This window comes from Hypoxylon trugodes (assembly GCF_022578975.1).
Source record: "Hypoxylon trugodes strain CBS 135444 unplaced genomic scaffold F4822scaffold_6, whole genome shotgun sequence".
NCBI classification, from domain to species: Eukaryota; Fungi; Ascomycota; class Sordariomycetes; order Xylariales; family Hypoxylaceae; genus Hypoxylon; species Hypoxylon trugodes.
In genome coordinates, this window is record NW_026250021.1 from 1,521,463 (window position 1) to 1,539,624 (window position 18,162).

At 48.0% G+C, this 18,162-nt stretch overlaps 5 protein-coding genes across 5 annotated transcripts; 2 read left to right on the forward strand and 3 right to left on the reverse strand.

Moving 5' to 3' along the window:
- Positions 1-957: 957 nt before the first annotated feature.
- F4822DRAFT_407025 (esterase-like activity of phytase-domain-containing protein) lies at positions 958-3,994 on the reverse strand. The gene is made up of 6 exons (XM_051458457.1): positions 3,020-3,994; positions 2,552-2,904; positions 2,314-2,490; positions 2,188-2,264; positions 1,662-2,126; positions 958-1,592 (listed from the first exon to the last, which is right to left on the reverse strand). The coding sequence occupies exons 1-6, from the start codon at positions 3,310-3,312 to the stop codon at positions 1,392-1,394; spliced, it is 1,566 nt and encodes a 521-aa protein (XP_051313357.1). The 5' UTR covers positions 3,313-3,994; the 3' UTR covers positions 958-1,391.
- Positions 3,995-6,911, forward strand: F4822DRAFT_407031 (uncharacterized protein). Its single transcript, XM_051458458.1, has 4 exons — positions 3,995-5,738; positions 5,787-5,918; positions 5,979-6,410; positions 6,480-6,911. Exons 1-3 carry the CDS (start codon positions 4,524-4,526, stop codon positions 6,204-6,206), a joined length of 1,575 nt encoding a protein of 524 aa, XP_051313358.1. The 5' UTR covers positions 3,995-4,523; the 3' UTR covers positions 6,207-6,410; positions 6,480-6,911.
- Positions 6,912-8,255: 1,344 nt separating this feature from the next.
- Positions 8,256-9,462, reverse strand: F4822DRAFT_430333 (alpha/beta-hydrolase; the record flags this gene model as incomplete). The annotated part of the gene is made up of 2 exons (XM_051461269.1): positions 8,256-9,186; positions 9,257-9,462. The coding sequence occupies 2 exons, from the start codon at positions 9,460-9,462 to the stop codon at positions 8,256-8,258; spliced, it is 1,137 nt and encodes a 378-aa protein (XP_051313359.1).
- Positions 9,463-10,159: 697 nt separating this feature from the next.
- Positions 10,160-15,009, forward strand: F4822DRAFT_287888 (ABC multidrug transporter). The gene is made up of 6 exons (XM_051454961.1): positions 10,160-10,521; positions 10,575-11,531; positions 11,588-13,611; positions 13,666-13,800; positions 13,869-14,180; positions 14,230-15,009. Exons 1-6 carry the CDS (start codon positions 10,306-10,308, stop codon positions 14,981-14,983), a joined length of 4,398 nt encoding a protein of 1,465 aa, XP_051313360.1. The 5' UTR covers positions 10,160-10,305; the 3' UTR covers positions 14,984-15,009.
- Positions 15,010-16,616: 1,607 nt separating this feature from the next.
- On the reverse strand, positions 16,617-18,067 carry F4822DRAFT_444213 (NAD(P)-binding protein; the record flags this gene model as incomplete). Its single annotated transcript, XM_051463197.1, has 3 exons — positions 16,617-17,319; positions 17,380-17,945; positions 18,037-18,067. The coding sequence occupies 3 exons, from the start codon at positions 18,065-18,067 to the stop codon at positions 16,666-16,668; spliced, it is 1,251 nt and encodes a 416-aa protein (XP_051313361.1). The 3' UTR covers positions 16,617-16,665.
- Between the last annotated feature and the right edge of the window lie 95 nt (positions 18,068-18,162).

Below are 18,162 nucleotides of genomic sequence, written 5' to 3' on the forward strand. Positions count from 1 at the left end.
ATGCCGCACTAGTATTATCTCCCCATTAGCGCTGCGTACAGTCACTACGTACCCAGATGCCCCACATAAAAAGACAGGGTTATCCTAGGAGAGAACCCAGCTAAACAGGGGTCTATTCGTTTGTACAATATTGACAGATGTATCCAATCTAGTATCGTATCGTACAAAGTATCGTGCAATTCATACCCGACTCCCTCATAAACCCATAAGTATCTTCAGTCTATATATTGGATAGCTGACCAGAGCGGAGCAGGCTACGAATGAGGCCCGGCGTATCGTTGAAGGTCTTGGCAACGGAATAATTGGGCAGCGCTTGGGTCTTTATATTGAAGGTCTCGACCTATGAGCTGTGTATGCGGTACGACAGTATGATTCCTCCAAGTCGCACCCTCTTCATGTCTGCATGTAAACCGCGTTCACCGCATCCAAGGCGATAAAGGGGCGATGCAAACAGTTATCTGTTTACATATCAACCTAAGTACTACATCTATGCGTATGTACGGATTAGACGTATCATACGGACAGTGACAGGTTGGAAGTACAGGTATCATAAGACCCTGCCAATACGACACATGCCGAATATCCATGCAGCCTAATGAGTAAGCTACTTTGGTACGACGGACAAGTACATGAATGACTGACCATATTCAACGGAAGTACGAGCCAGACCAATATCAAAATCATGAAGATAATGATATATTCCTTGCGGATACTACCCACCCGTATCAACACGCACTTTTTGATGGATCTCAAATAATCTAGAATATCGTGTTTGACAAGTATGTAATGAATACCTAGGTAGTACATATGTAAACTTCACTTCCAGGATATCAAGCTGCATGATGACGTCGCCTGATTGATTAAGCTCTATATCCTTGGCACATAGAATTTTTGTATATGACCCGTGCGTAGAAATTAGTGTCGGAGTTAATTTTCTTTTTCAATCCTCTCTGTTTCGGAAGACGTTGCTTCGATCGCTAGGAACTTTCAAATGAATTTGTTCTGGTCAGATTAGGGCAGTAGGCCATGATACTACAATTAAATTCCACGCCCTTCCTCGATTTCACACATATTTTATGATTGACACGATAAATAGACAATAACACAATTAATCTAGGCTGTTCGGTTACAAAAACTCCGGCTCGTGCCAACGGACAAGCCCGCAATGTCTACAGCCTAACCAAGGTCCTACGTCGCCTAGTCAGGGGTTCTAGTTCGCGAACCAGGTCCTTAGATAGGTACATACGTCACTGTATCGTCGCTACTAAGGGATGCAAAATCTATTAGCTGCCATGTTTGCGAAACATTTCAATTCTGTTACACCATTCTTTCACCGCCTAACCGAGTATCGGCGACAGTAACATTAACATTTTGTTACCAAATAAGCCCTTTCAAGACGAGATTCGGATCTTGAACACCAGAGCTTGGCTATCAAGGTTGTAGCCGCTATCGTCGGTGTAAGGGAATTTCCCTCCGTTCATGAATCCGTTCTGGGTGATGAAGTCGTTATCGCTGAGACTAAAGACATAATATTCTCCGTCTGGGGAATCGGGGTTAACCGGAACCAATCCGAGCGATTCCCATTTCTCATTCTATCAATTCGTCACGTTAGCTTCGGCCGATATCTACCCTAGGTCAACGGAGAATGAGATATTACTTACCAGAAGGGCTGAATCTTGATCGCCACCATTGTGTATACCGAATCGGTTCAATTGCGAGTTAACATTGAAGTCGAGGAAGCTACAATATGTCGCAGGTGTAATGTCATCCTTGAGTTCTCCTTTCTTAGGCTTAGCGATATTGCAGCCAACGCAGTCGTAATCTCCGTTAGCTTTGATGTCCGTCGCGCCGGTAATATCGAAGACGTCAATCTGGCGGTAGACAGAAAGAGTACTCTCAGCACCATGCCCAGCATTGGAGTCCCTAGATAAGACGAAGAACTGCCCATTGTCGAGGGCAAGTATCTCAGATTGTGCCGCTACCTTGGGATTTTTCGATTTCTTCGCTGTAGGGTCATCGTACAGTGGAAGAGGCACAACCCACTCCCCCGCGTAAACGGGGGCCAGTCGGTTCGAAACATCGTACTTGAGGAAACGAGTGTAGCGTTCGGTCTGCTTGTCTAGGCCCTAAAGTCGTTTCATCATTAACTCCAGACCATCCACACCCATAGAATGGCGATCTACTTACACCTTCCTGGACAGCCGCAGCTTGCAAAAGTACCCACAATGTCTTGCCATCCTTTGAGACACTAAGACCCTCAAAGCCTATATGAATTAGCAATAGTAATCGTGTTACGAGTCGATACGAGCTTACCGTGGTTATTGTCTCGGCCACTGTCGGGGTCAGCCGGGTCAACATCGTCACCCTCGCCGTTATCGACGTAGTGCGGCGGGCTGTTGGCAGAGAATGAGGTGGTATCATTGCGCACGGGTACGATAGCATCATTGGGACGGATTGCGCTAAGCATCTTTCCATCGGGGCCGAAGAGATCTAATCCAGCATTAGTAATCTTCCCTACATTTCAGAAATAACCTGAGATAAGCCCGCATACATATATAGGGTCCGTATTCATCAGATACCCAAAAGCTCGAGTCTTCATTCACCCAAAGTCCTTCCGAGTCGACCGGGATACGTTTACCGCCCGGTCCATCGCCGCCGAAGCCGTCGCCGGTATAAGTAGTAACGGGAAGAGCCGGAAACCCGGGGAATGTGATATTCCCGGTCGCATCGGCGTCTAGCCCCGTGCAAGGCGTCCCGTCGGGTCCGGAGAAGAGTATTGTATCCAGGTACTCGAAATACAGGTTCTGACCCGATGGATTATCCGCAGTCGCATCGGGTTGCGGAGTAAAGACGATGTTGAATTTGTGCACTCGCGGGTTGAAGTTAATTGTCCCTTGAGTGTTCCTATTAATGATTATTAGCACCTTTGCCGCATACTAGGAGTTTCCGGCGCGCGTCCGCCGTGGCTCGCTAGCTGCTTTAGGGGTATTTTCAACTTTAAGGGTAACCATGTGCTTACCAGCCTCGGTCGGGCAGCGACCATAGCACACCCGAATAGCTTCCATTATCCAGCTTCTTCCAAGCGCCCTGCTCTAGGTGTAGGGATGAACCCAAGCCGCCAAGGGTATCGCCGAACTTATCAACCGCGTCCGAGACAACGTATCCGTAGCCGGCTAATTCCTCATATTCGTAAGTTATACCGTTGCAAGTCGTCTTGTTTACGGTTGAAGCTTGAGGGGCACGTGGTACACACTTCGCCGCAGCACCTACGGCGCCAGCGATAATAGAGACTGTCGTCAGTAGCGAATTCATCGTGGATTATTAACCCCAAAGTCAACAATGTCTAAGAACGAGCGAATAACAACAACACGGAGCACGGCAGAATACCATTGAAGCATTAACTACTTAAGATTTATATACAACTTGTGGTTGATTTTAGCTGCCATTTTAGTATCGGTACACCTTGCACGTGCGGCTTGTATGGCAAGGTACGACAACTAGGATTTTAGCTATCCTCCCTCGATTGCATAGTCTGGGTTAGTTATTTTCGTAAGCAAATAGGTAATAAAAAACCCGCATTAGGGAGGTCGCGATTCTTTGACTCTGAGTGTTTATCCGACTACCCTGGCGAGACGCTATCGAATGCATGGGCACGTTGTTCTTAGCTAGAGTCTTATTCGCTAGTCTTTCAATCCCTCTACTGAGAAGCTAGGCGGCGAATCGGCTGACAAAACAGGATACCATTTCAATTACTACGTGTGAAGTTATCTTCGTCTGGATTCGAACTCGGTGAATGAGCACGTGGGGGATTTCTATGTTTGAAAAGAATTACACATTTTTTAGATTTAAATCAATAGATTACGCGTTCTGGAAAATGGGTAGAAGATGGTCTGGAAGGGTTGTAGGGGGACGACAGGCATTAAAATTGGCCCTAGCCGTTTGTACTAGCAGTCAGCAAAATTGTCTAGGGTCGTGGTTCCTTACATCTTTTTCATCATGAATCTACACAAGAACGCGATCAAAGATTAAAAACCCGAGAAACACAATATCACGAAATTTCATTTCCCCTTAGAGCCTTGATATTAGAGGTTGCGTACCTTAGCTAATTGTTTGTGGTTTGGTGCCAAGATCAGTACCATGGCAAAGTGGTGACGAAACGGCACCAACTTGCAGCCATTCTTCCAGGCATCATCTGTTCCCGCGAATGGGAAGCCTCGGAAAGTGCACTTTTATCAGTCTATAATTATTGATGATAACGTATATCTCAAAGGATGCGGTGTCCGTGATCATGGATTTACTTCAAATCGCGCAGGGGATTTTCAGCTCGCTAGTATGATGGTCCAATAAGACTATAGGCGGCGGAAGATGGTTTGATTAAAGAAAACGGTTTTATAACCTATATCCTTTTGGCCCCCGAGAATTGCGAAACAGAAAAGTCTTCGGACCCTCGAAACAATGCTGCAGTACTTAGTACTGGCCAACTGTAGCCACTGACTAGCTCTTAACTCGATGTGTTACGAGGCATGTCTATACCGAGCATACTAACAAATTTAGACGGAAAGGGAGCAGTGGAAATCGATGAAATCGAATTTGTCGGGGGTGAATCACCTATTAAGGGATACGATGATGGAGCGAGCTGCTATAGGAAGTTCTCAGACGTCTTTCCGCCTCTGTCGGAGCCAAAGCTAACCCTAGAACCGTGGAGTCCTCTACTTGCCGAGCAGGCCTTCTCTAACCCTCAGAATTTCCAATCCCAATCTACGATACAGGTCGTGAAGGCGGACGAGCATGGCGTTCTATGGTTACCCGCTGTTGATGATGCTGGTATCAGAAGCCTATTAAGCCGAGATGCATCACCAAAGTCCCCAAATTATCATCACACGCTCATTGTATTCTTCGTGTCTCTTCATTATAACTCCGAGGCGCAGTATGAGCGGCAAGTCAGTATTTCAAAATCCAGTTTCAAAAAGTTTATCGACCGTACCGAGATGCATGATGCAGCTATTCAGGATATGCTAGGTCGGCCGGACTATTGGTCAGCATTCGGTCGACGCAAAATCACCTTACTGGGCGGTGGGAGTAGCTACGAATTCCTCTGTCAACATCCACGCTGGTTGCAAAAGTCGCGCCATGATACTACCGTACACCGGGCACCATGCTCAGTTTATCTCCACCACGAGGGCGAGACGAATACGTCGTACTATATGATTTCTTCGGCGAAAAGTGATGGATATGTCTCAGACATCTTGAGAAATCTTGGGATTCCCGATACCGACAAGCCATACACCGGAATGGCTCCAGATGTAATGTTCAATCCATTCTTCATTCACGCCCTCGTTTCTGGCACAGCATATCGCCAGTCCACCGAGTATTTAGGGGATGTTCGAACAAATCTGATGGAACAAATCATAAAAGTGAATGACTATTCCCAGGAGACGCACCCATACCTCGGTGATGGAGAAGGGGTTGACGCGGGGCGAAAGAAACTGGAAGACATCACCAAGAAGTTACACCTCGTCTCTCAGACATGTGATTCAGGAATTGCCAGTGCCGATATGTCGATTGAGCTTTGCAGAGAGATGCTCGAAGCTTACATGTCTTTCACTGCCAACGGGATTGAAGATCCCGCGTCGCGGCAGCATGTTCAAGACTCGATGGCGTGGATCCTGAAGACCTGGCACTGCCAGAAGAATTGGCTAATTAGCTACAAGGCCAGGAAAGATACCGCTATGAATTTTGTAAGCATAAATCCCTGATGTACCCGACGTTGGACTAAAGATTTCTAGGTATATAATCTGGTTACCCAACAAGACAACTCGGTGAATATCGACATCGCGCACCAAACCGCGCGACACAGCTCGTCCATGAACACGATAACTGTTTTGACGTTGATTTTCTTGCCTGGAACTTTCCTCGCGGTATGCTCAACCTCCCTACCCGGCCGCGATGTTTAATCCCTTTAACTCGTTGTCTTACAGGGCGTTTTTAGTTCCGGTATTTTGGAAAATTCGGAAACGCATGGCATATCTGATCTCTTCTGGCCTTTTATCTGGTTCTTCATTCCCCTGACGCTGCTTTCGATAGCAATCTGGTATTGGCGTCTGCAGTTGGAGAAAACCTACGCCTGGATACGACGTAAGGCTTTGGACCGGAGATATTGTGATGGCGATCCTGAGAAAGGGGTGGGACGTAATTATGTCAAGTAATCTGTGTATGGAGAATGTCGATTTCCTCACATAAGAAAATAGGGGTAAAATACCTGCCAAGGTATTCTTCGAGTATCGGGCCTTTCATTACTTCCCTCTGCGAAATGCTCTGACTAGGTTGAATGTTGTGAATATTAGACATGGGTGCCCCTCGATGGTGTAAAACATTCATCACTTTTCAAATCCTAGTAGGTTAGTGTAAAGACCTCGAAACTAAGTCAGCAGACGCCTCCGTGCCGCATTCAAATTTGCACTTTCGATGAATCGTTACATACCCCTCAATCATCAAGCGGCGCCCGCATCTAGACGGGGATATAGAGTCGCATTAAAGAGTGCCTAGAGTACCGCCTATCTTCCACTTTGGCTAGATCCCGGCATCCAGACGGTCATAAGTGGGGTACCGGGACCGGGACCGGGCCGCCCTCCTTTCCCAACAAGTTCCTGTTCGTGCTCACCGAAGCCGTGGCGATAACGGCGATGACGAATCAAGGCGAGGCTCCTGACGCCATTCCCGCACCGATTGGAAATATTGTTACGTGTTAACCTGCACATCCAAGTTTTAAGGTTACATATATACATGCTATTAGACTTACGAGAGCCGCGCAAAGGACAGCCGGATCGTGCGCTTCTCAAGCCAACCCCCTCGTTAGGCTCCCCACCCTCCCTTCGCGCCCAAATCAAATCCGTCTCCGGGACTAGTTGGCGCGCTTATTTTCGGTGCAGCAAGTCCTGATTGGTCGGGTTTGCATACCTACCCAGGTATGTCTTACTAACTTCCTGAGGACGATTACGCCTCAAATCAGCATGACGGCGCTGTGGAACTACTTTTTAGTGTTGGCTTGTTGGCCGGACGGGAAGCGGCCTCCACATCGGGGTGTTCTGACGTCCCGAGGAAAGGCATTTCTGATTTAGCGGGTTCGCCTCAATAGGCCTCGCATAAGCGAAACATGATATCCAGGTATAATGATGGATTCGATGTGAGCTAACCTAGGCGTATGAATCCGAGGCGAGCCTACTTAGGCGTATAAAGGTAAGGTAGTAATCCACGTTGAGGCCTAGGATTTTGAATTCAATCGACAACCTGAAAGCTTTCACGAGCCTTGCCTATTCTCATCGCAAGCTACCGAGAGTCCCCGGAAGTTGACGACATTCCTCTGAACACTTGATAGCTTCGGCCTCTTTTACACTTAGTTTCAGCCTAGCCTATCTACTCTCTTCCAGATCTAGTCCATCGTTATGGTAAATGAAAGCAAGCCGCAAGAGCCCCACGCTCAGCAGGTATTAACACAGAGCCACCTCCATGATTGACTCGGATATGAGCTAAGAGCCCTTCTTTTTAGAAAACTAAGGCTCATGCTAGTCTCTCCTCGCCTAACAGTGGGCACTTACCCAATGCCCGCGACCATCATTGCGCTAAGCCACAAAGCACTAGAGCACACGAGATCATGGAACGATGGTTGACACAGGGTTCTCATGATGACCCTTGGACTGTATATACCCCCCGCACCGAAGGATGTAGTGGTAAAGGGTATCGTCAATCCAAGTAGGCAGCTAAACCTAGGTCAATGGCTCGGAGGCGTGGTGCCTTATTACTGGGTTACACTACTAGGCGCAACTTGAGGCAGACGGATATAAGACGAGACTGGGGCTTCTCTTGCATGTGTCGGCTTCGGAACTACCCGATGTTCTTTCCCGGTTCACGAGAAGAAAATAGTGACGACGGAGGTACACCTGTTACAATTAGCAATCTTGACTTCAAAGAGTTATTGGAAAGGTGGCTTGAATTCATAGAATGAAGAATGCAAGAAGACTAATAGAAGCATATGAATCTAAGGAAATGTTTTGCTATCCTAGACTCGATAACGAACATGCTTAGTCTAGCAGAATGTAATTGGTACGGAGCCATCCATAGACAGTAAAAGATAAGAGGGTAATAAAACCCGATCATGGGGTTCGTGACGGATCTTGGTGTAAGCTTAGGTTTCTAGATGTTAGCAATGCGAGTTAGTAATAATCGTTAGGCTATCTCCGGTATTCGACCCAATCTTCTTATTTCCATACGACTTCTCGTAACCAATCTCCCAAGATCTTCGAATAAGCGACTTCCTTTAGCTTCCCGTCCTTAACGGCTGCTTCTCCAAGCCATTGATGGGGCAAATGGTCGAAACCGTGAACCTGATCTGGGACTAACAACCACCGAACGCTCTTCTTGCCCCCGTCCTCAACCTTTTCGAACGCAAATCTCTCGTCGTCTAATATGAGCTCCCCCTCCTTCGTCGCGAGCCCCTCTTGGCCCGGCTTGTCTGTCCACGTAGGTATCGGTCGTCCCGCTATTTTGCTCGCCATGCGCCACGTCCCATGCGCGAGCTGATCCAACTCCGTACCGATGAAGAATAGATGCGGAGGTAGATTTTCGCGGGGGGCAAAATACGGCGAAAGCAACGGGTCTCCCAGATCTACACCAGGGGATATATAACTCCATTGAAAAGCCGGCGACAAACCCGCCAAGAAATCAACCGCGCTCCCACGCAGACCCGGAGCAAGACCCGGCTTATAGTATCGCATCTTAACCTTATCTTCCAACGACACCGTCATATCCACAACACCATATATAGCCAAGACAGCCGCGGGCTTGACTTTTTCTCGGATCGAGGGAAGTTGGGAGACGCTGAGGGATAGGTTTCCGCCTGCGGAGAACCCGCCGATTGCTATGTGATTCTTGTCTATGGGGAGGCTCTCATCGTTAAATGCGGCTAGGATTAGGGCTTCGAGATCGTAGGTCGCGGTTGGGAAGGGGAAGTTCGGGGCTTTGCGGTAATTGAGGGCAATCACGAGCACGCTATGCATGCTGGCGAAGCGCGCGTTCCATTCGTCGTCATCTTGCGTTCGGCCGAGGCAAAAGCCGCCGCCATGGATGGTGAATACGGTGGGGAGGAGTTCGTGAGAGGAGTCGAGTTCGTATGTCTTAGGGAAGAAGATCCTACAATGAGCACTTTCGTTAGGTATGGCACGGATGGTCGGGTCTGTGGTTCTAGTTGTGGGATAGGTACCTGATGGGCAAAAACGGTCGGCTATCGTATGTCTTAATGAGGTTCGGAGGGAATTCAGATGGATAGAACCAATCCCTGTAAAAAAGAGTCGGCACGCCTAATAGTTTGTAGGAGTAAATGGTGGTGGCGCGGGATAATTGGGCGAGAAACGGAAGACTCGCTTGTTTGTCCCGGCGGACGACCGAATCCCTGATCTCGTCGGCCATGACTTGAGGTTTCGGCGGTGAATTTGCAATGGAGTTTATGACGGAAGAGAGGGGTTCGTGAGATCAACTCTTTGAGGGGTTATGTCGTAGTTCAGCTAGGTGCGTATGCATCCTAGGCAACTGAGCAGGCATCGTGCCCTACGTAGTCGAGGACGTGGCCTTCGTACCTCTCTGTTTCCTAAACTGGGTATATTGGCTGTTATGGTGTAACCTATCAATTGTATACAAACCGTCTCAGTTGATTTATGCTAGGTACAAGCCGGGGTTATAGGGGTAACTAACAGGGGCAAGGTTACCGCCAAGGTACATAGCTAAATTGGTCCAGGCGTATTCGGAGACTCGGATTCGGGTATCTAATACTATATCGATAAGCCTTCTATTGCGTAATTCTACATGCTACCTACATGTAGGTACCTATCCCCGATCCCCCGTGCTATTAGATCTTCTCTCTTCTCTTAGTTCCAGAGTATGTTCAAAGTAACTCTATTTCTCTTATACTATTAAGCTTAAGTCTTATAAGAATTGATCATCCTATAAGCTTCAACTTCTAAGACTATGTTGACCCAAAAGCTAAGTGGGACTGACATGGGTCGAGTAAGATCTAGGTACGAATTACGAGTCGGCGTATTGTGCGGGATTCGGAATAGTTCCAGATTTGTTAAGTACCTACCTTAGGTATGTAATCAATGAGCTGCCTGGTCTAGAGCGCGTCGCAAATCTTCCTTTGATTTTGCTGTAATATTCATGTCCTTGTGAATATAATCCCAATCCTTTATCAATTGGAGACCGTCTGGTGTTGTGGACTGAAATTGATGTTTCAATTGCTCAGATCATCAACACAAGATGTTGTTTTCTGCTTGTGAACATACTAATGACCAGTCTTTCGGACCCAATGTCTTAGGTTGCCGAGGAGACTTCGACTTCACCATCAAGTTTGAGCAACTCTTCTTCTCTCTCACTCCTGCGGCTATCTTCATCCTCGCGTCGCTATGGCGAATTTACCTACTCGTATCGAGGCCGACCATTGTTGGCGCTCCATTGCTGCGCCTAGCGAAACTTGTAAGGCTCGCTCACTTAGTCTCACTCTTTCGCAGACTTACACGTTAACGTAGGCCGTGCTTATTTCGTATGCCTCACTTGAGCTTTCGCTACTCATCTTAGTCACGCTACTCTCGTTCGGCGCCGATAGTGTTGATATCATCTCTTCCATTCTTCGCCTTGCTGCCGCTCTTTGCATGGTCGGGCTCTCTTACTTCGACCACAGTAGGTCGCCAAGGCCATCCGTCTTACTGAGTGTATATCTCTTCTGGACTCTCTTGTTCGATATCGCCCAAGTTCGAACATACTGGCTGGCCTCCACAACTCGACCAGAAGTAGCATATAGTGCTATCTTTACAGCTGCATTTGCTATGAAAGTGGTCATGCTCTTACTTGAAGCTCAGCCAAAAAGAAAATGGGTTGACTGGGATTCGAAAGACCACAGCCCCGAGGAAACTAGCGGCATCTATAGCTTGGGTGTTTATTCCTGGCTCAACCATCTATTCCTCGAAGGTTATAACAAGGTCTTGGGAATGCAGGATTTGTACCCTCTTGACCAGACTCTAGCCGCCAACCGCGTATCTCAACGTTTCACCAAAATATTGGAGCAAGAAAAGCTTAAGGGCAACAAGATAAATCTTATTCGAGTCTTGGTGAAGACACTTGCGGTTCCTCTTGTGCTTCCCATTGCGCCTCGACTCGCATGGATCGGATTCAAGTTCTGCCAACCCCTATTTATTCAGAGTCTCACTGAACATCTCGAACACCCCGATGCTTTGTCTAAGTCGAATGTTAGCTATGGGTATATCGGCGCTAGCGTTTTCATATACTCTTGTATCGCCATTTCTGTGGCGTTTTACGGTTACTTTTATCATCGGAACTTATTCATGCTTCGCGCTTGTCTCGTTACGGCCATTTATACAAAGGCTACGGATGTTCGTGTCGCTGGCGAAGGCGAGAATGCATCGTTGACACTGATGAGCACCGACATAGAACGTATAATGCTTGGCTTCCGAGCCTTACACGAAGTAGTAAGCGATTTCACTTCCCTTGGATGCATAACCATTGCTAACTCGCCTCGCCGTAGTGGGCGGATCTGCTTGAAGTTGGCCTTGCGAGCTGGCTGTTATATAACTTACTCGGTGTAGCCTTCATCGCACCTATCGCGATCCTTCTAGTCTGTACAGGCGGAGTCTCAGTCATGATGCAGTTTATGGGAGCCGGGCAAAAAGCTTGGATGGCCGGAGTGCAAAAGCGCGTCGGGCTTACTTCAGGAGTTATCGCCAACATGAAGAACATCAAGATATCCGGTCTCACATCTCCGATAGCTCGATACATCGAAAAGCTCCGCGCCGATGAATTGCGGGCTAGTTCCACCTTCCGAAAAATGTTGCTAGGCTGTTCCACTTTCGCTTACATACCGATGCTTCTCTCCCCAGCTGTGACCTTTGCAGTGGCGCATAAAAGCCTTGGAGCTTCGCAGCTTTTTACCTCATTGTCATATCTTCTGCTTATGACGGTCCCGCTCAACGAATTGTTCGAAGCTTTACCTATGCTTGTCGCAGCACTCACTTGCTTACATCGTATCCAAGAATTTCTGCAGAGTGAAGCGCGCGATGATTTTCGAACCATATCCGTAGCGCGGAAGAATGACCTGGAAAAGCCTCCCGAGACCCAACTCGACGACGTTCCTGCGGTAACCATCAAGAACGGTAACTTTGGTTGGCAATCCGATAAATGGGTCCTAAATAATATTGATATCGAGGTTCCTAGGGGTTCTCTTACAATGGTTGTTGGCCCGATTGCATCTGGGAAATCATCCTTATGCCAAGCGCTTTTAGGAGAAATACCGTACCACCAAGGTACGGTGTCAATAGCCACCAATTATCCACGCTTAGGATATTGCGACCAAACGCCATTCTTGTCGAACAGTAGCATCAAAGACAATATCGTAGGTTATTCGCCATTCAATGCGGAACGATATGCTGAAATTATCGATGCGACAATGCTCAATGTCGATTTCGAGACACTACCTCAAGCAGATAGGACCAATGTTGGAAGCAATGGAATCACCCTCTCTGGAGGACAAAAGCAACGAGTTTCGCTAGCAAGATGCCTCTACTTGGAGTCCGACCTTCTCATTATGGATGACGTCTTCAGTGGTTTGGACGCCGACACCGAAGATCAAGTGTTCCAACGCGTCTTCGGAGTAAACGGTATTTTAAGGCGACGACGGGCAACTGTGATATTATGCACACATTCGGTCCGCCATCTCCCGGCTGCGGCGCATGTAATTGCTCTAGGTTCTAGCGGAAATGTTATCGAGCAAGGAAGTTTTGAGGACCTCCTTGCTAACCAGAGCTACGTCCACAGTCTTGGCGTTAAACATTCATCGACAAGCCAGACACCAAGCGAGAATGTAGAATCCGACGATAATACCACAGAACCCCAGTTAAATCTATTGCGAGAAGTTTCCACACAAGCTCCCATACCCGAAGGCAATAATGACAGGGCGCGAATAGCAGGTGATAAATCTGCTTACAAGGTATACATGAAGAGCATGGGTTTACCCCTCGCTATATCTCTATTCGTCTGTGGTGCGGCGGTCGGCTTCTTCGACAATTTCCAAACAATATGGCTGAAATATTGGTCTGACGCAGCCGTCGCCACAAATCCTCCCCACCCATTCGGATACTATGCAGGAATCTACGCGGCGTTCGAAGTTTCCAACCTCCTGTCGTTACTCAGTCTTGGAATCCTACTTTACATCACGGTTATTAATCGGTCAGGGAAATCTTTACATCGCGATGCTTTAAAAACTCTTGTCCACGCACCACTTAGCTTCTTCACCAAGACTGACCAAGGCATTGTCACGAATCTATTTTCCCAGGACTTAAATCTCATCGATACCGAGCTACCCAGTTCTCTTCTAAGCGTGATATACACGGCCTTCGTAGCTCTTGGCCAGGCTGCAGTCGTCGCTACATCATCTCCCTATCTGCTGATCAGCTATCCTTTGTTGGGAGGTATCCTTTACGGTATTCAGAAGTTTTATCTTCGAACTTCAAGACAGTTACGGCTACTGGACTTGGAAGCGAAGAGTCCGCTTTAGTAAGCAATTCTACGTCTAACAATGGGTTACCTTTTTATTTTAACAGATTCCAGCACCCATTTCCTGGATACCGCCAAGGGTATCGTTACCTTGCGTGCTTTCGGGTTCACTGGCGAAGACCAAGCGAAGAATGCCTACCTTCTAGATAGATCTCAGCGACCCGCATACCTTCTTACCATGATTCAACAGTCAGTTATCCTATATGCCAACTTTAGGAAGCCATTCATTCATTCAGCCTACTAATGTCGTATCACAGGTGGCTAACATTTGTGCTTAACGTTGTCGTCGGTATCATTGCGGTCCTCCTTACGACCCTCGCTGTTCGCCTAAGCTCCAACTCAGGCTTCACTGGTGCATCGTTAGTAACTCTAATGGCCTTCGGAGGACTGCTCTCTAGTGCTGTAGTGTTCTACACCCAACTCGAAACATCCCTCGGCGCCATCAGCCGACTCAAGTCCTTCGATAAGACCGCCACATCGGAAGACAAACCCGGCGAGGACATCATCCCCCCAGAAGAATGGCCACAGCGAGGAGAAATTAACCTAGAAGGCGTGTCAGCCAGTTATGGGTATGCGTTCCCTTCCTACCATAGGAACGAGAGCTAACATATTCCCCAGCACCGAGGAACCAACCGAAACCCCCACTCTAGCGCTCAAGAATATCCAGCTCAACATCCGCCGCGGCGAAAAAGTCGCTATCTGCGGCCGCACCGGAAGCGGTAAATCCTCACTCATAGCCCTCCTCCTCAAGCTCCTTGACCCAATAACCTCCACGTCCGACCGCGTACACATCGACAACACAGCTCTCCACCTAGTCGACCGCTCCACACTCCGTCAACGCATAATCGCCATACCGCAAGACACAGTCTTCCTCCCCGACGGCTCCACTTTCCTCGAAAACCTCGACCCATTCCACGCCTCCAGCGCCACAGACGCACAAGCCGTTCTCGAGGTCTCTGGCTTATGGCCCTTCGTTCGCGAGCGTGGGGGACTGGAGGCTGGGTTACTAGTCAATACACTAAGTCAGGGACAACGCCAACTCTTTTCCCTCGCCCGCGCCGTTCTCCGGCGACGCATTCGCGCGCGGAGTCTTGGGTTTGGGGGCGGGGGGTCGGAAGGTGGGGTTTTGTTACTTGATGAAGTGAGTTCGAGTGTGGACCAAGAAACTGAGAAGGCGATGCAGGAGGTTATTCGTGGGGAATTTAGAGAGTACACTGTTGTTGCGGTGAGTCATAGATTGGATATGATTATGGATTATGATCGTGTTGTTGTTATGGATAAGGGTGAGATTGTCGAGGAGGGGAATCCTGAAGAGTTGGCTCGACGGGCGGGGACTAGGTTTGGTGAGTTGTGGAGTTTGGGTGGGAAATAGTCCATCTATGAGGGGGGTCTTTGGATTCGACCTAGATAAAGAGAAAAGTGATTAGAAATGAAGACTTCTAAATAATTGCGATTTTACGAGGGTCGTTTTGGCCTCGTAGGGTATAGTTACGTAGCTGAGTGGAATCGTAATAATCGATGTAGCATCATCAATGAAGTAGATGTGCCCGGGCGTGATGATGTTCGTACGGGCGACGACGTAGGACAAACGGGTGTTAGAAAGTAGATATCCAAAAAAAAAAAAAAAAAAACATTGATACGTCTTCTCCATATCCCCAGAAAGCCGAAGATTATGATGAAAAAAAAAAAGGTGCCTGTTTTTACGGTACTGGAGGTAGTGTAATACCAGCACCGCGGGCTACAGGTAGCCCAGAAATCAAAAAAAGATCAGAATGGCCTCGAGTTGAAGATTCCAAAGGGATAAATCGGGCACGTCTGCAATCTACGGTTGTACTCAACCGCGCGCCACGCATACCCTACGGCCGATCTTCTCCTCTCTCGAGGACCCCGAGCATGGTGAAACTGGGAGGTATAACCTGCATTGTACGGGAATTTTTCTGTTCCGGAAGCATGCAACACCTGTGTTTACTCGATTGATGGAATCCCGACCCCCGACGGGTGACACCTCGAGAAACAACAGAGGAGGATGTCCTAATAGAATGGCGTCCCCTCACCAACCGAACCGAGCAACTTCCAGTCTACCCCTGAGAGAGGGGGAGAGTAGACTTCGCCGCGCATCGGCCGCCACTCGACGCGGGGGTCCTAGCCAGGTAGCCGCCTGGATTGAAGGATGGCCCCTCGGACGACCAACATTTCCGACGACAGGACACCCAGAGAATCAGTGGCAAGCCTATCCCTTTCTTTAGGTTCGTGATCGTCCCGTCTTGAAATGCGGCCCTCCCCGTAAGGAATGGAGCACCTTACGTACGTCGGAGTGAAATACAAATGAACAGGCTCCATGGGTTTAGGTGGTTTCCCACGCCCCGAAGGCTAAACCCTCATCATGACTCGAAGCCAACAACCTATCAGCTAAAAGCGTCATCTAGGTTGGGAGAGAAGGTCTCTCCAACTGCGGCCAAACTGGTATTTGTTGTAGAAGAAAGGAAGAAGAAGAGATGGAATGGTGGAAGAATGGCACATATAAATAGAAAAGCGGTGGGGCTGCGGGATCACCCCATGGCACTAGTCCATTTTGGGTATGAATTGGCTGATCTTGATCTAAAATCCCCGATTGGCTACCCCAGATTTTTTATTTTTTTCTCCGCCAATCATATCAGTCCACTCTCTTAATCAGTCAATTTTTACAGTACCTAGGTACCTAAATGTGCACTAAGCTCACGGGCAGGTACAGGGAGCTACAGCGCGTACCTACCGCAATTACAGGGGCACTTTACAGCACCCTTCTAGAAGCCCCTGTAAATCCACCCACAGTCCCCTAGAATTCCAGCCCTAGGGCATCTTCTAGTAATTGGGGAATCCAACGCCTGTAGCACCTAAAACTTTCCACTATTCCAGCACCTACAGCGCTTCAGCTCTCATTTTAGGTACCTAATCCCCTATACTAATTCACTACCTAGGTACTGATAGTTGACTCTTCCCATAGACATGCAATTTAGTACGTGATCCAACGAGCCCGCCAAACAAAAGAATACGCCTATCTTACAATCCAATGCCCTACAAGTTAGCAGCAGGAGGCAGCATCTTCGCATCTTCCAATTCCTTAAAAGTCCTCTGGAACTCATCCCACGTATCCGCGTAGCCCGTCCAACCCAATTTCCGTGCCTTACTCATGCTTCCGATTAAACTGTAATTACGACCCAGCACAAAAGTCGAAAAATCCCAAGTGGCTCCATCCCAAGAACCCTGATCAAGTCCATACCGATCACGCAATGTCTCCCAAGCCTTGACTACCTCCGGGCGTTTAGCCCATTCCTGAAGGTTGATCTGGCAGAATATCTCCGAAGGCTTAAACTCGTCCTTGAGCCCGATTTTAGCTGCGACCTCTGCTATAGGAGGCCGATCGTGGAGTTTCGTGTAGCTCATCTCGTAGCCTGGGTATGCCTTTCGCTCGTCTCCGGCAGGAAACATTTTCTCCGGTATGTTGCATCCGTAACGGGCCGCCAGCCGGGGCCACATGTCCTGCCAGCTCTGCGCGTCGCCATTACTCACGTTGAAACGTTGGTTGTTTGCGTTAGGTGTCTTGCCTGCCCATAGGCAGAATTCAGCATGTACTCGAGCGGATGTCCAGTTATTGAAGGACAGATAATTGGTTTTGTTCCCTGGGAAGATGAGCTTGGAGCCTTCGAGCTCCTTGCTGATCGCGCAATACTATAGAGTTGCTAATGTTAGTATCGAGGTTACTAGTAGGGGTAATATTTAGATACTCACCAGACCAAGTGAAGTAGTAAGATTCATGAAATTGGCCTTAGCAAACCCAATAACATCTTGGGGATAGGTGACAACCCACGCCCACTTATTATGGTGGTCGGCAGCATGCTTTTCTAGAATACGCTGCTGAGTGTAGTAAAAGTTTGGTGGGCGGTCTCCTTGCTCAAGCCATACAAGCGAGTCGTCATCGTCCTCATATATCGGGTTCTTGGGTTGACCTTGATGTACACCATATTGCTTGAGACCGCAGGTAAGACAGAAATGCTTCAGTTCTATGGTCTGGCCAGACTTGGTAAGAGCCTCGAGGAAATTCGATAGCATGGCGCCGTTAATCCGCGATGCTTCCCCTTCATCAGGGTTGGCCAGATACGCGCAGAAGTAGATGTGCGTCACTGGCGGTATGTGTGAAAGTGATTTACACATCTCATCAGCCGATGATTGCAGGTCTAGAGTCGCATGTTTGACTTTTGGATGTTCTGGCGATTTCTGTGACCTAGAGAGTGTGTAAATCTCCGTGTACTCAGGGGCGTTGACTAAGGCATTGACTATCGCCGTCCCCGTGATACCTTTTTGATTATTATTAATATCGAGTATGATCTAGTTGACTCCAAGAATACCTAGATAGGGATTACTCTCGAGATATTTAGAAACACTTACCGGTAGCACCTGTCACGATTGCCGTTGGCATGGTATAAGATATCCAGCGTGCCGTGAATAGAATTACAAACTAATTCTCTTAGTATACATATAGCAGGAGCGAATACTAGCATTCTGTTCACCCTT

What these genes read in the sequence shown, in the direction of transcription:
- F4822DRAFT_407025 (XM_051458457.1), bottom strand. Translation starts at nt 3,312, where the DNA reads ATGAATTCGCTACTGACGACAGTCTCTATTATCGCTGGCGCCGTAGGT. An exon ending in CTGCGGCTGTCCAGGAAGGT is followed by an intron (nt 2,127 to 2,187) that starts GTAAGTAGATCG and finishes AAACGACTTTAG; the next exon opens with GGCCTAGACAAGCAGACCGA. An exon ending in ATCAAGATTCAGCCCTTCTG is followed by an intron (nt 1,593 to 1,661) that starts GTAAGTAATATC and finishes ACGAATTGATAG; the next exon opens with AATGAGAAATGGGAATCGCT.
- F4822DRAFT_407031 (XM_051458458.1), top strand. Translation starts at nt 4,524, where the DNA reads ATGTCTATACCGAGCATACTAACAAATTTAGACGGAAAGGGAGCAGTG. An exon ending in AAGATACCGCTATGAATTTT is followed by an intron (nt 5,739 to 5,786) that starts GTAAGCATAAAT and finishes AAAGATTTCTAG; the next exon opens with GTATATAATCTGGTTACCCA. An exon ending in TGCCTGGAACTTTCCTCGCG is followed by an intron (nt 5,919 to 5,978) that starts GTATGCTCAACC and finishes GTTGTCTTACAG; the next exon opens with GGCGTTTTTAGTTCCGGTAT.
- F4822DRAFT_287888 (XM_051454961.1), top strand. Translation starts at nt 10,306, where the DNA reads ATGTTGTTTTCTGCTTGTGAACATACTAATGACCAGTCTTTCGGACCC. An exon ending in TCCGAGCCTTACACGAAGTA is followed by an intron (nt 11,532 to 11,587) that starts GTAAGCGATTTC and finishes GCCTCGCCGTAG; the next exon opens with TGGGCGGATCTGCTTGAAGT. An exon ending in GAAGCGAAGAGTCCGCTTTA is followed by an intron (nt 13,612 to 13,665) that starts GTAAGCAATTCT and finishes AACAGATTCCAG; the next exon opens with CACCCATTTCCTGGATACCG.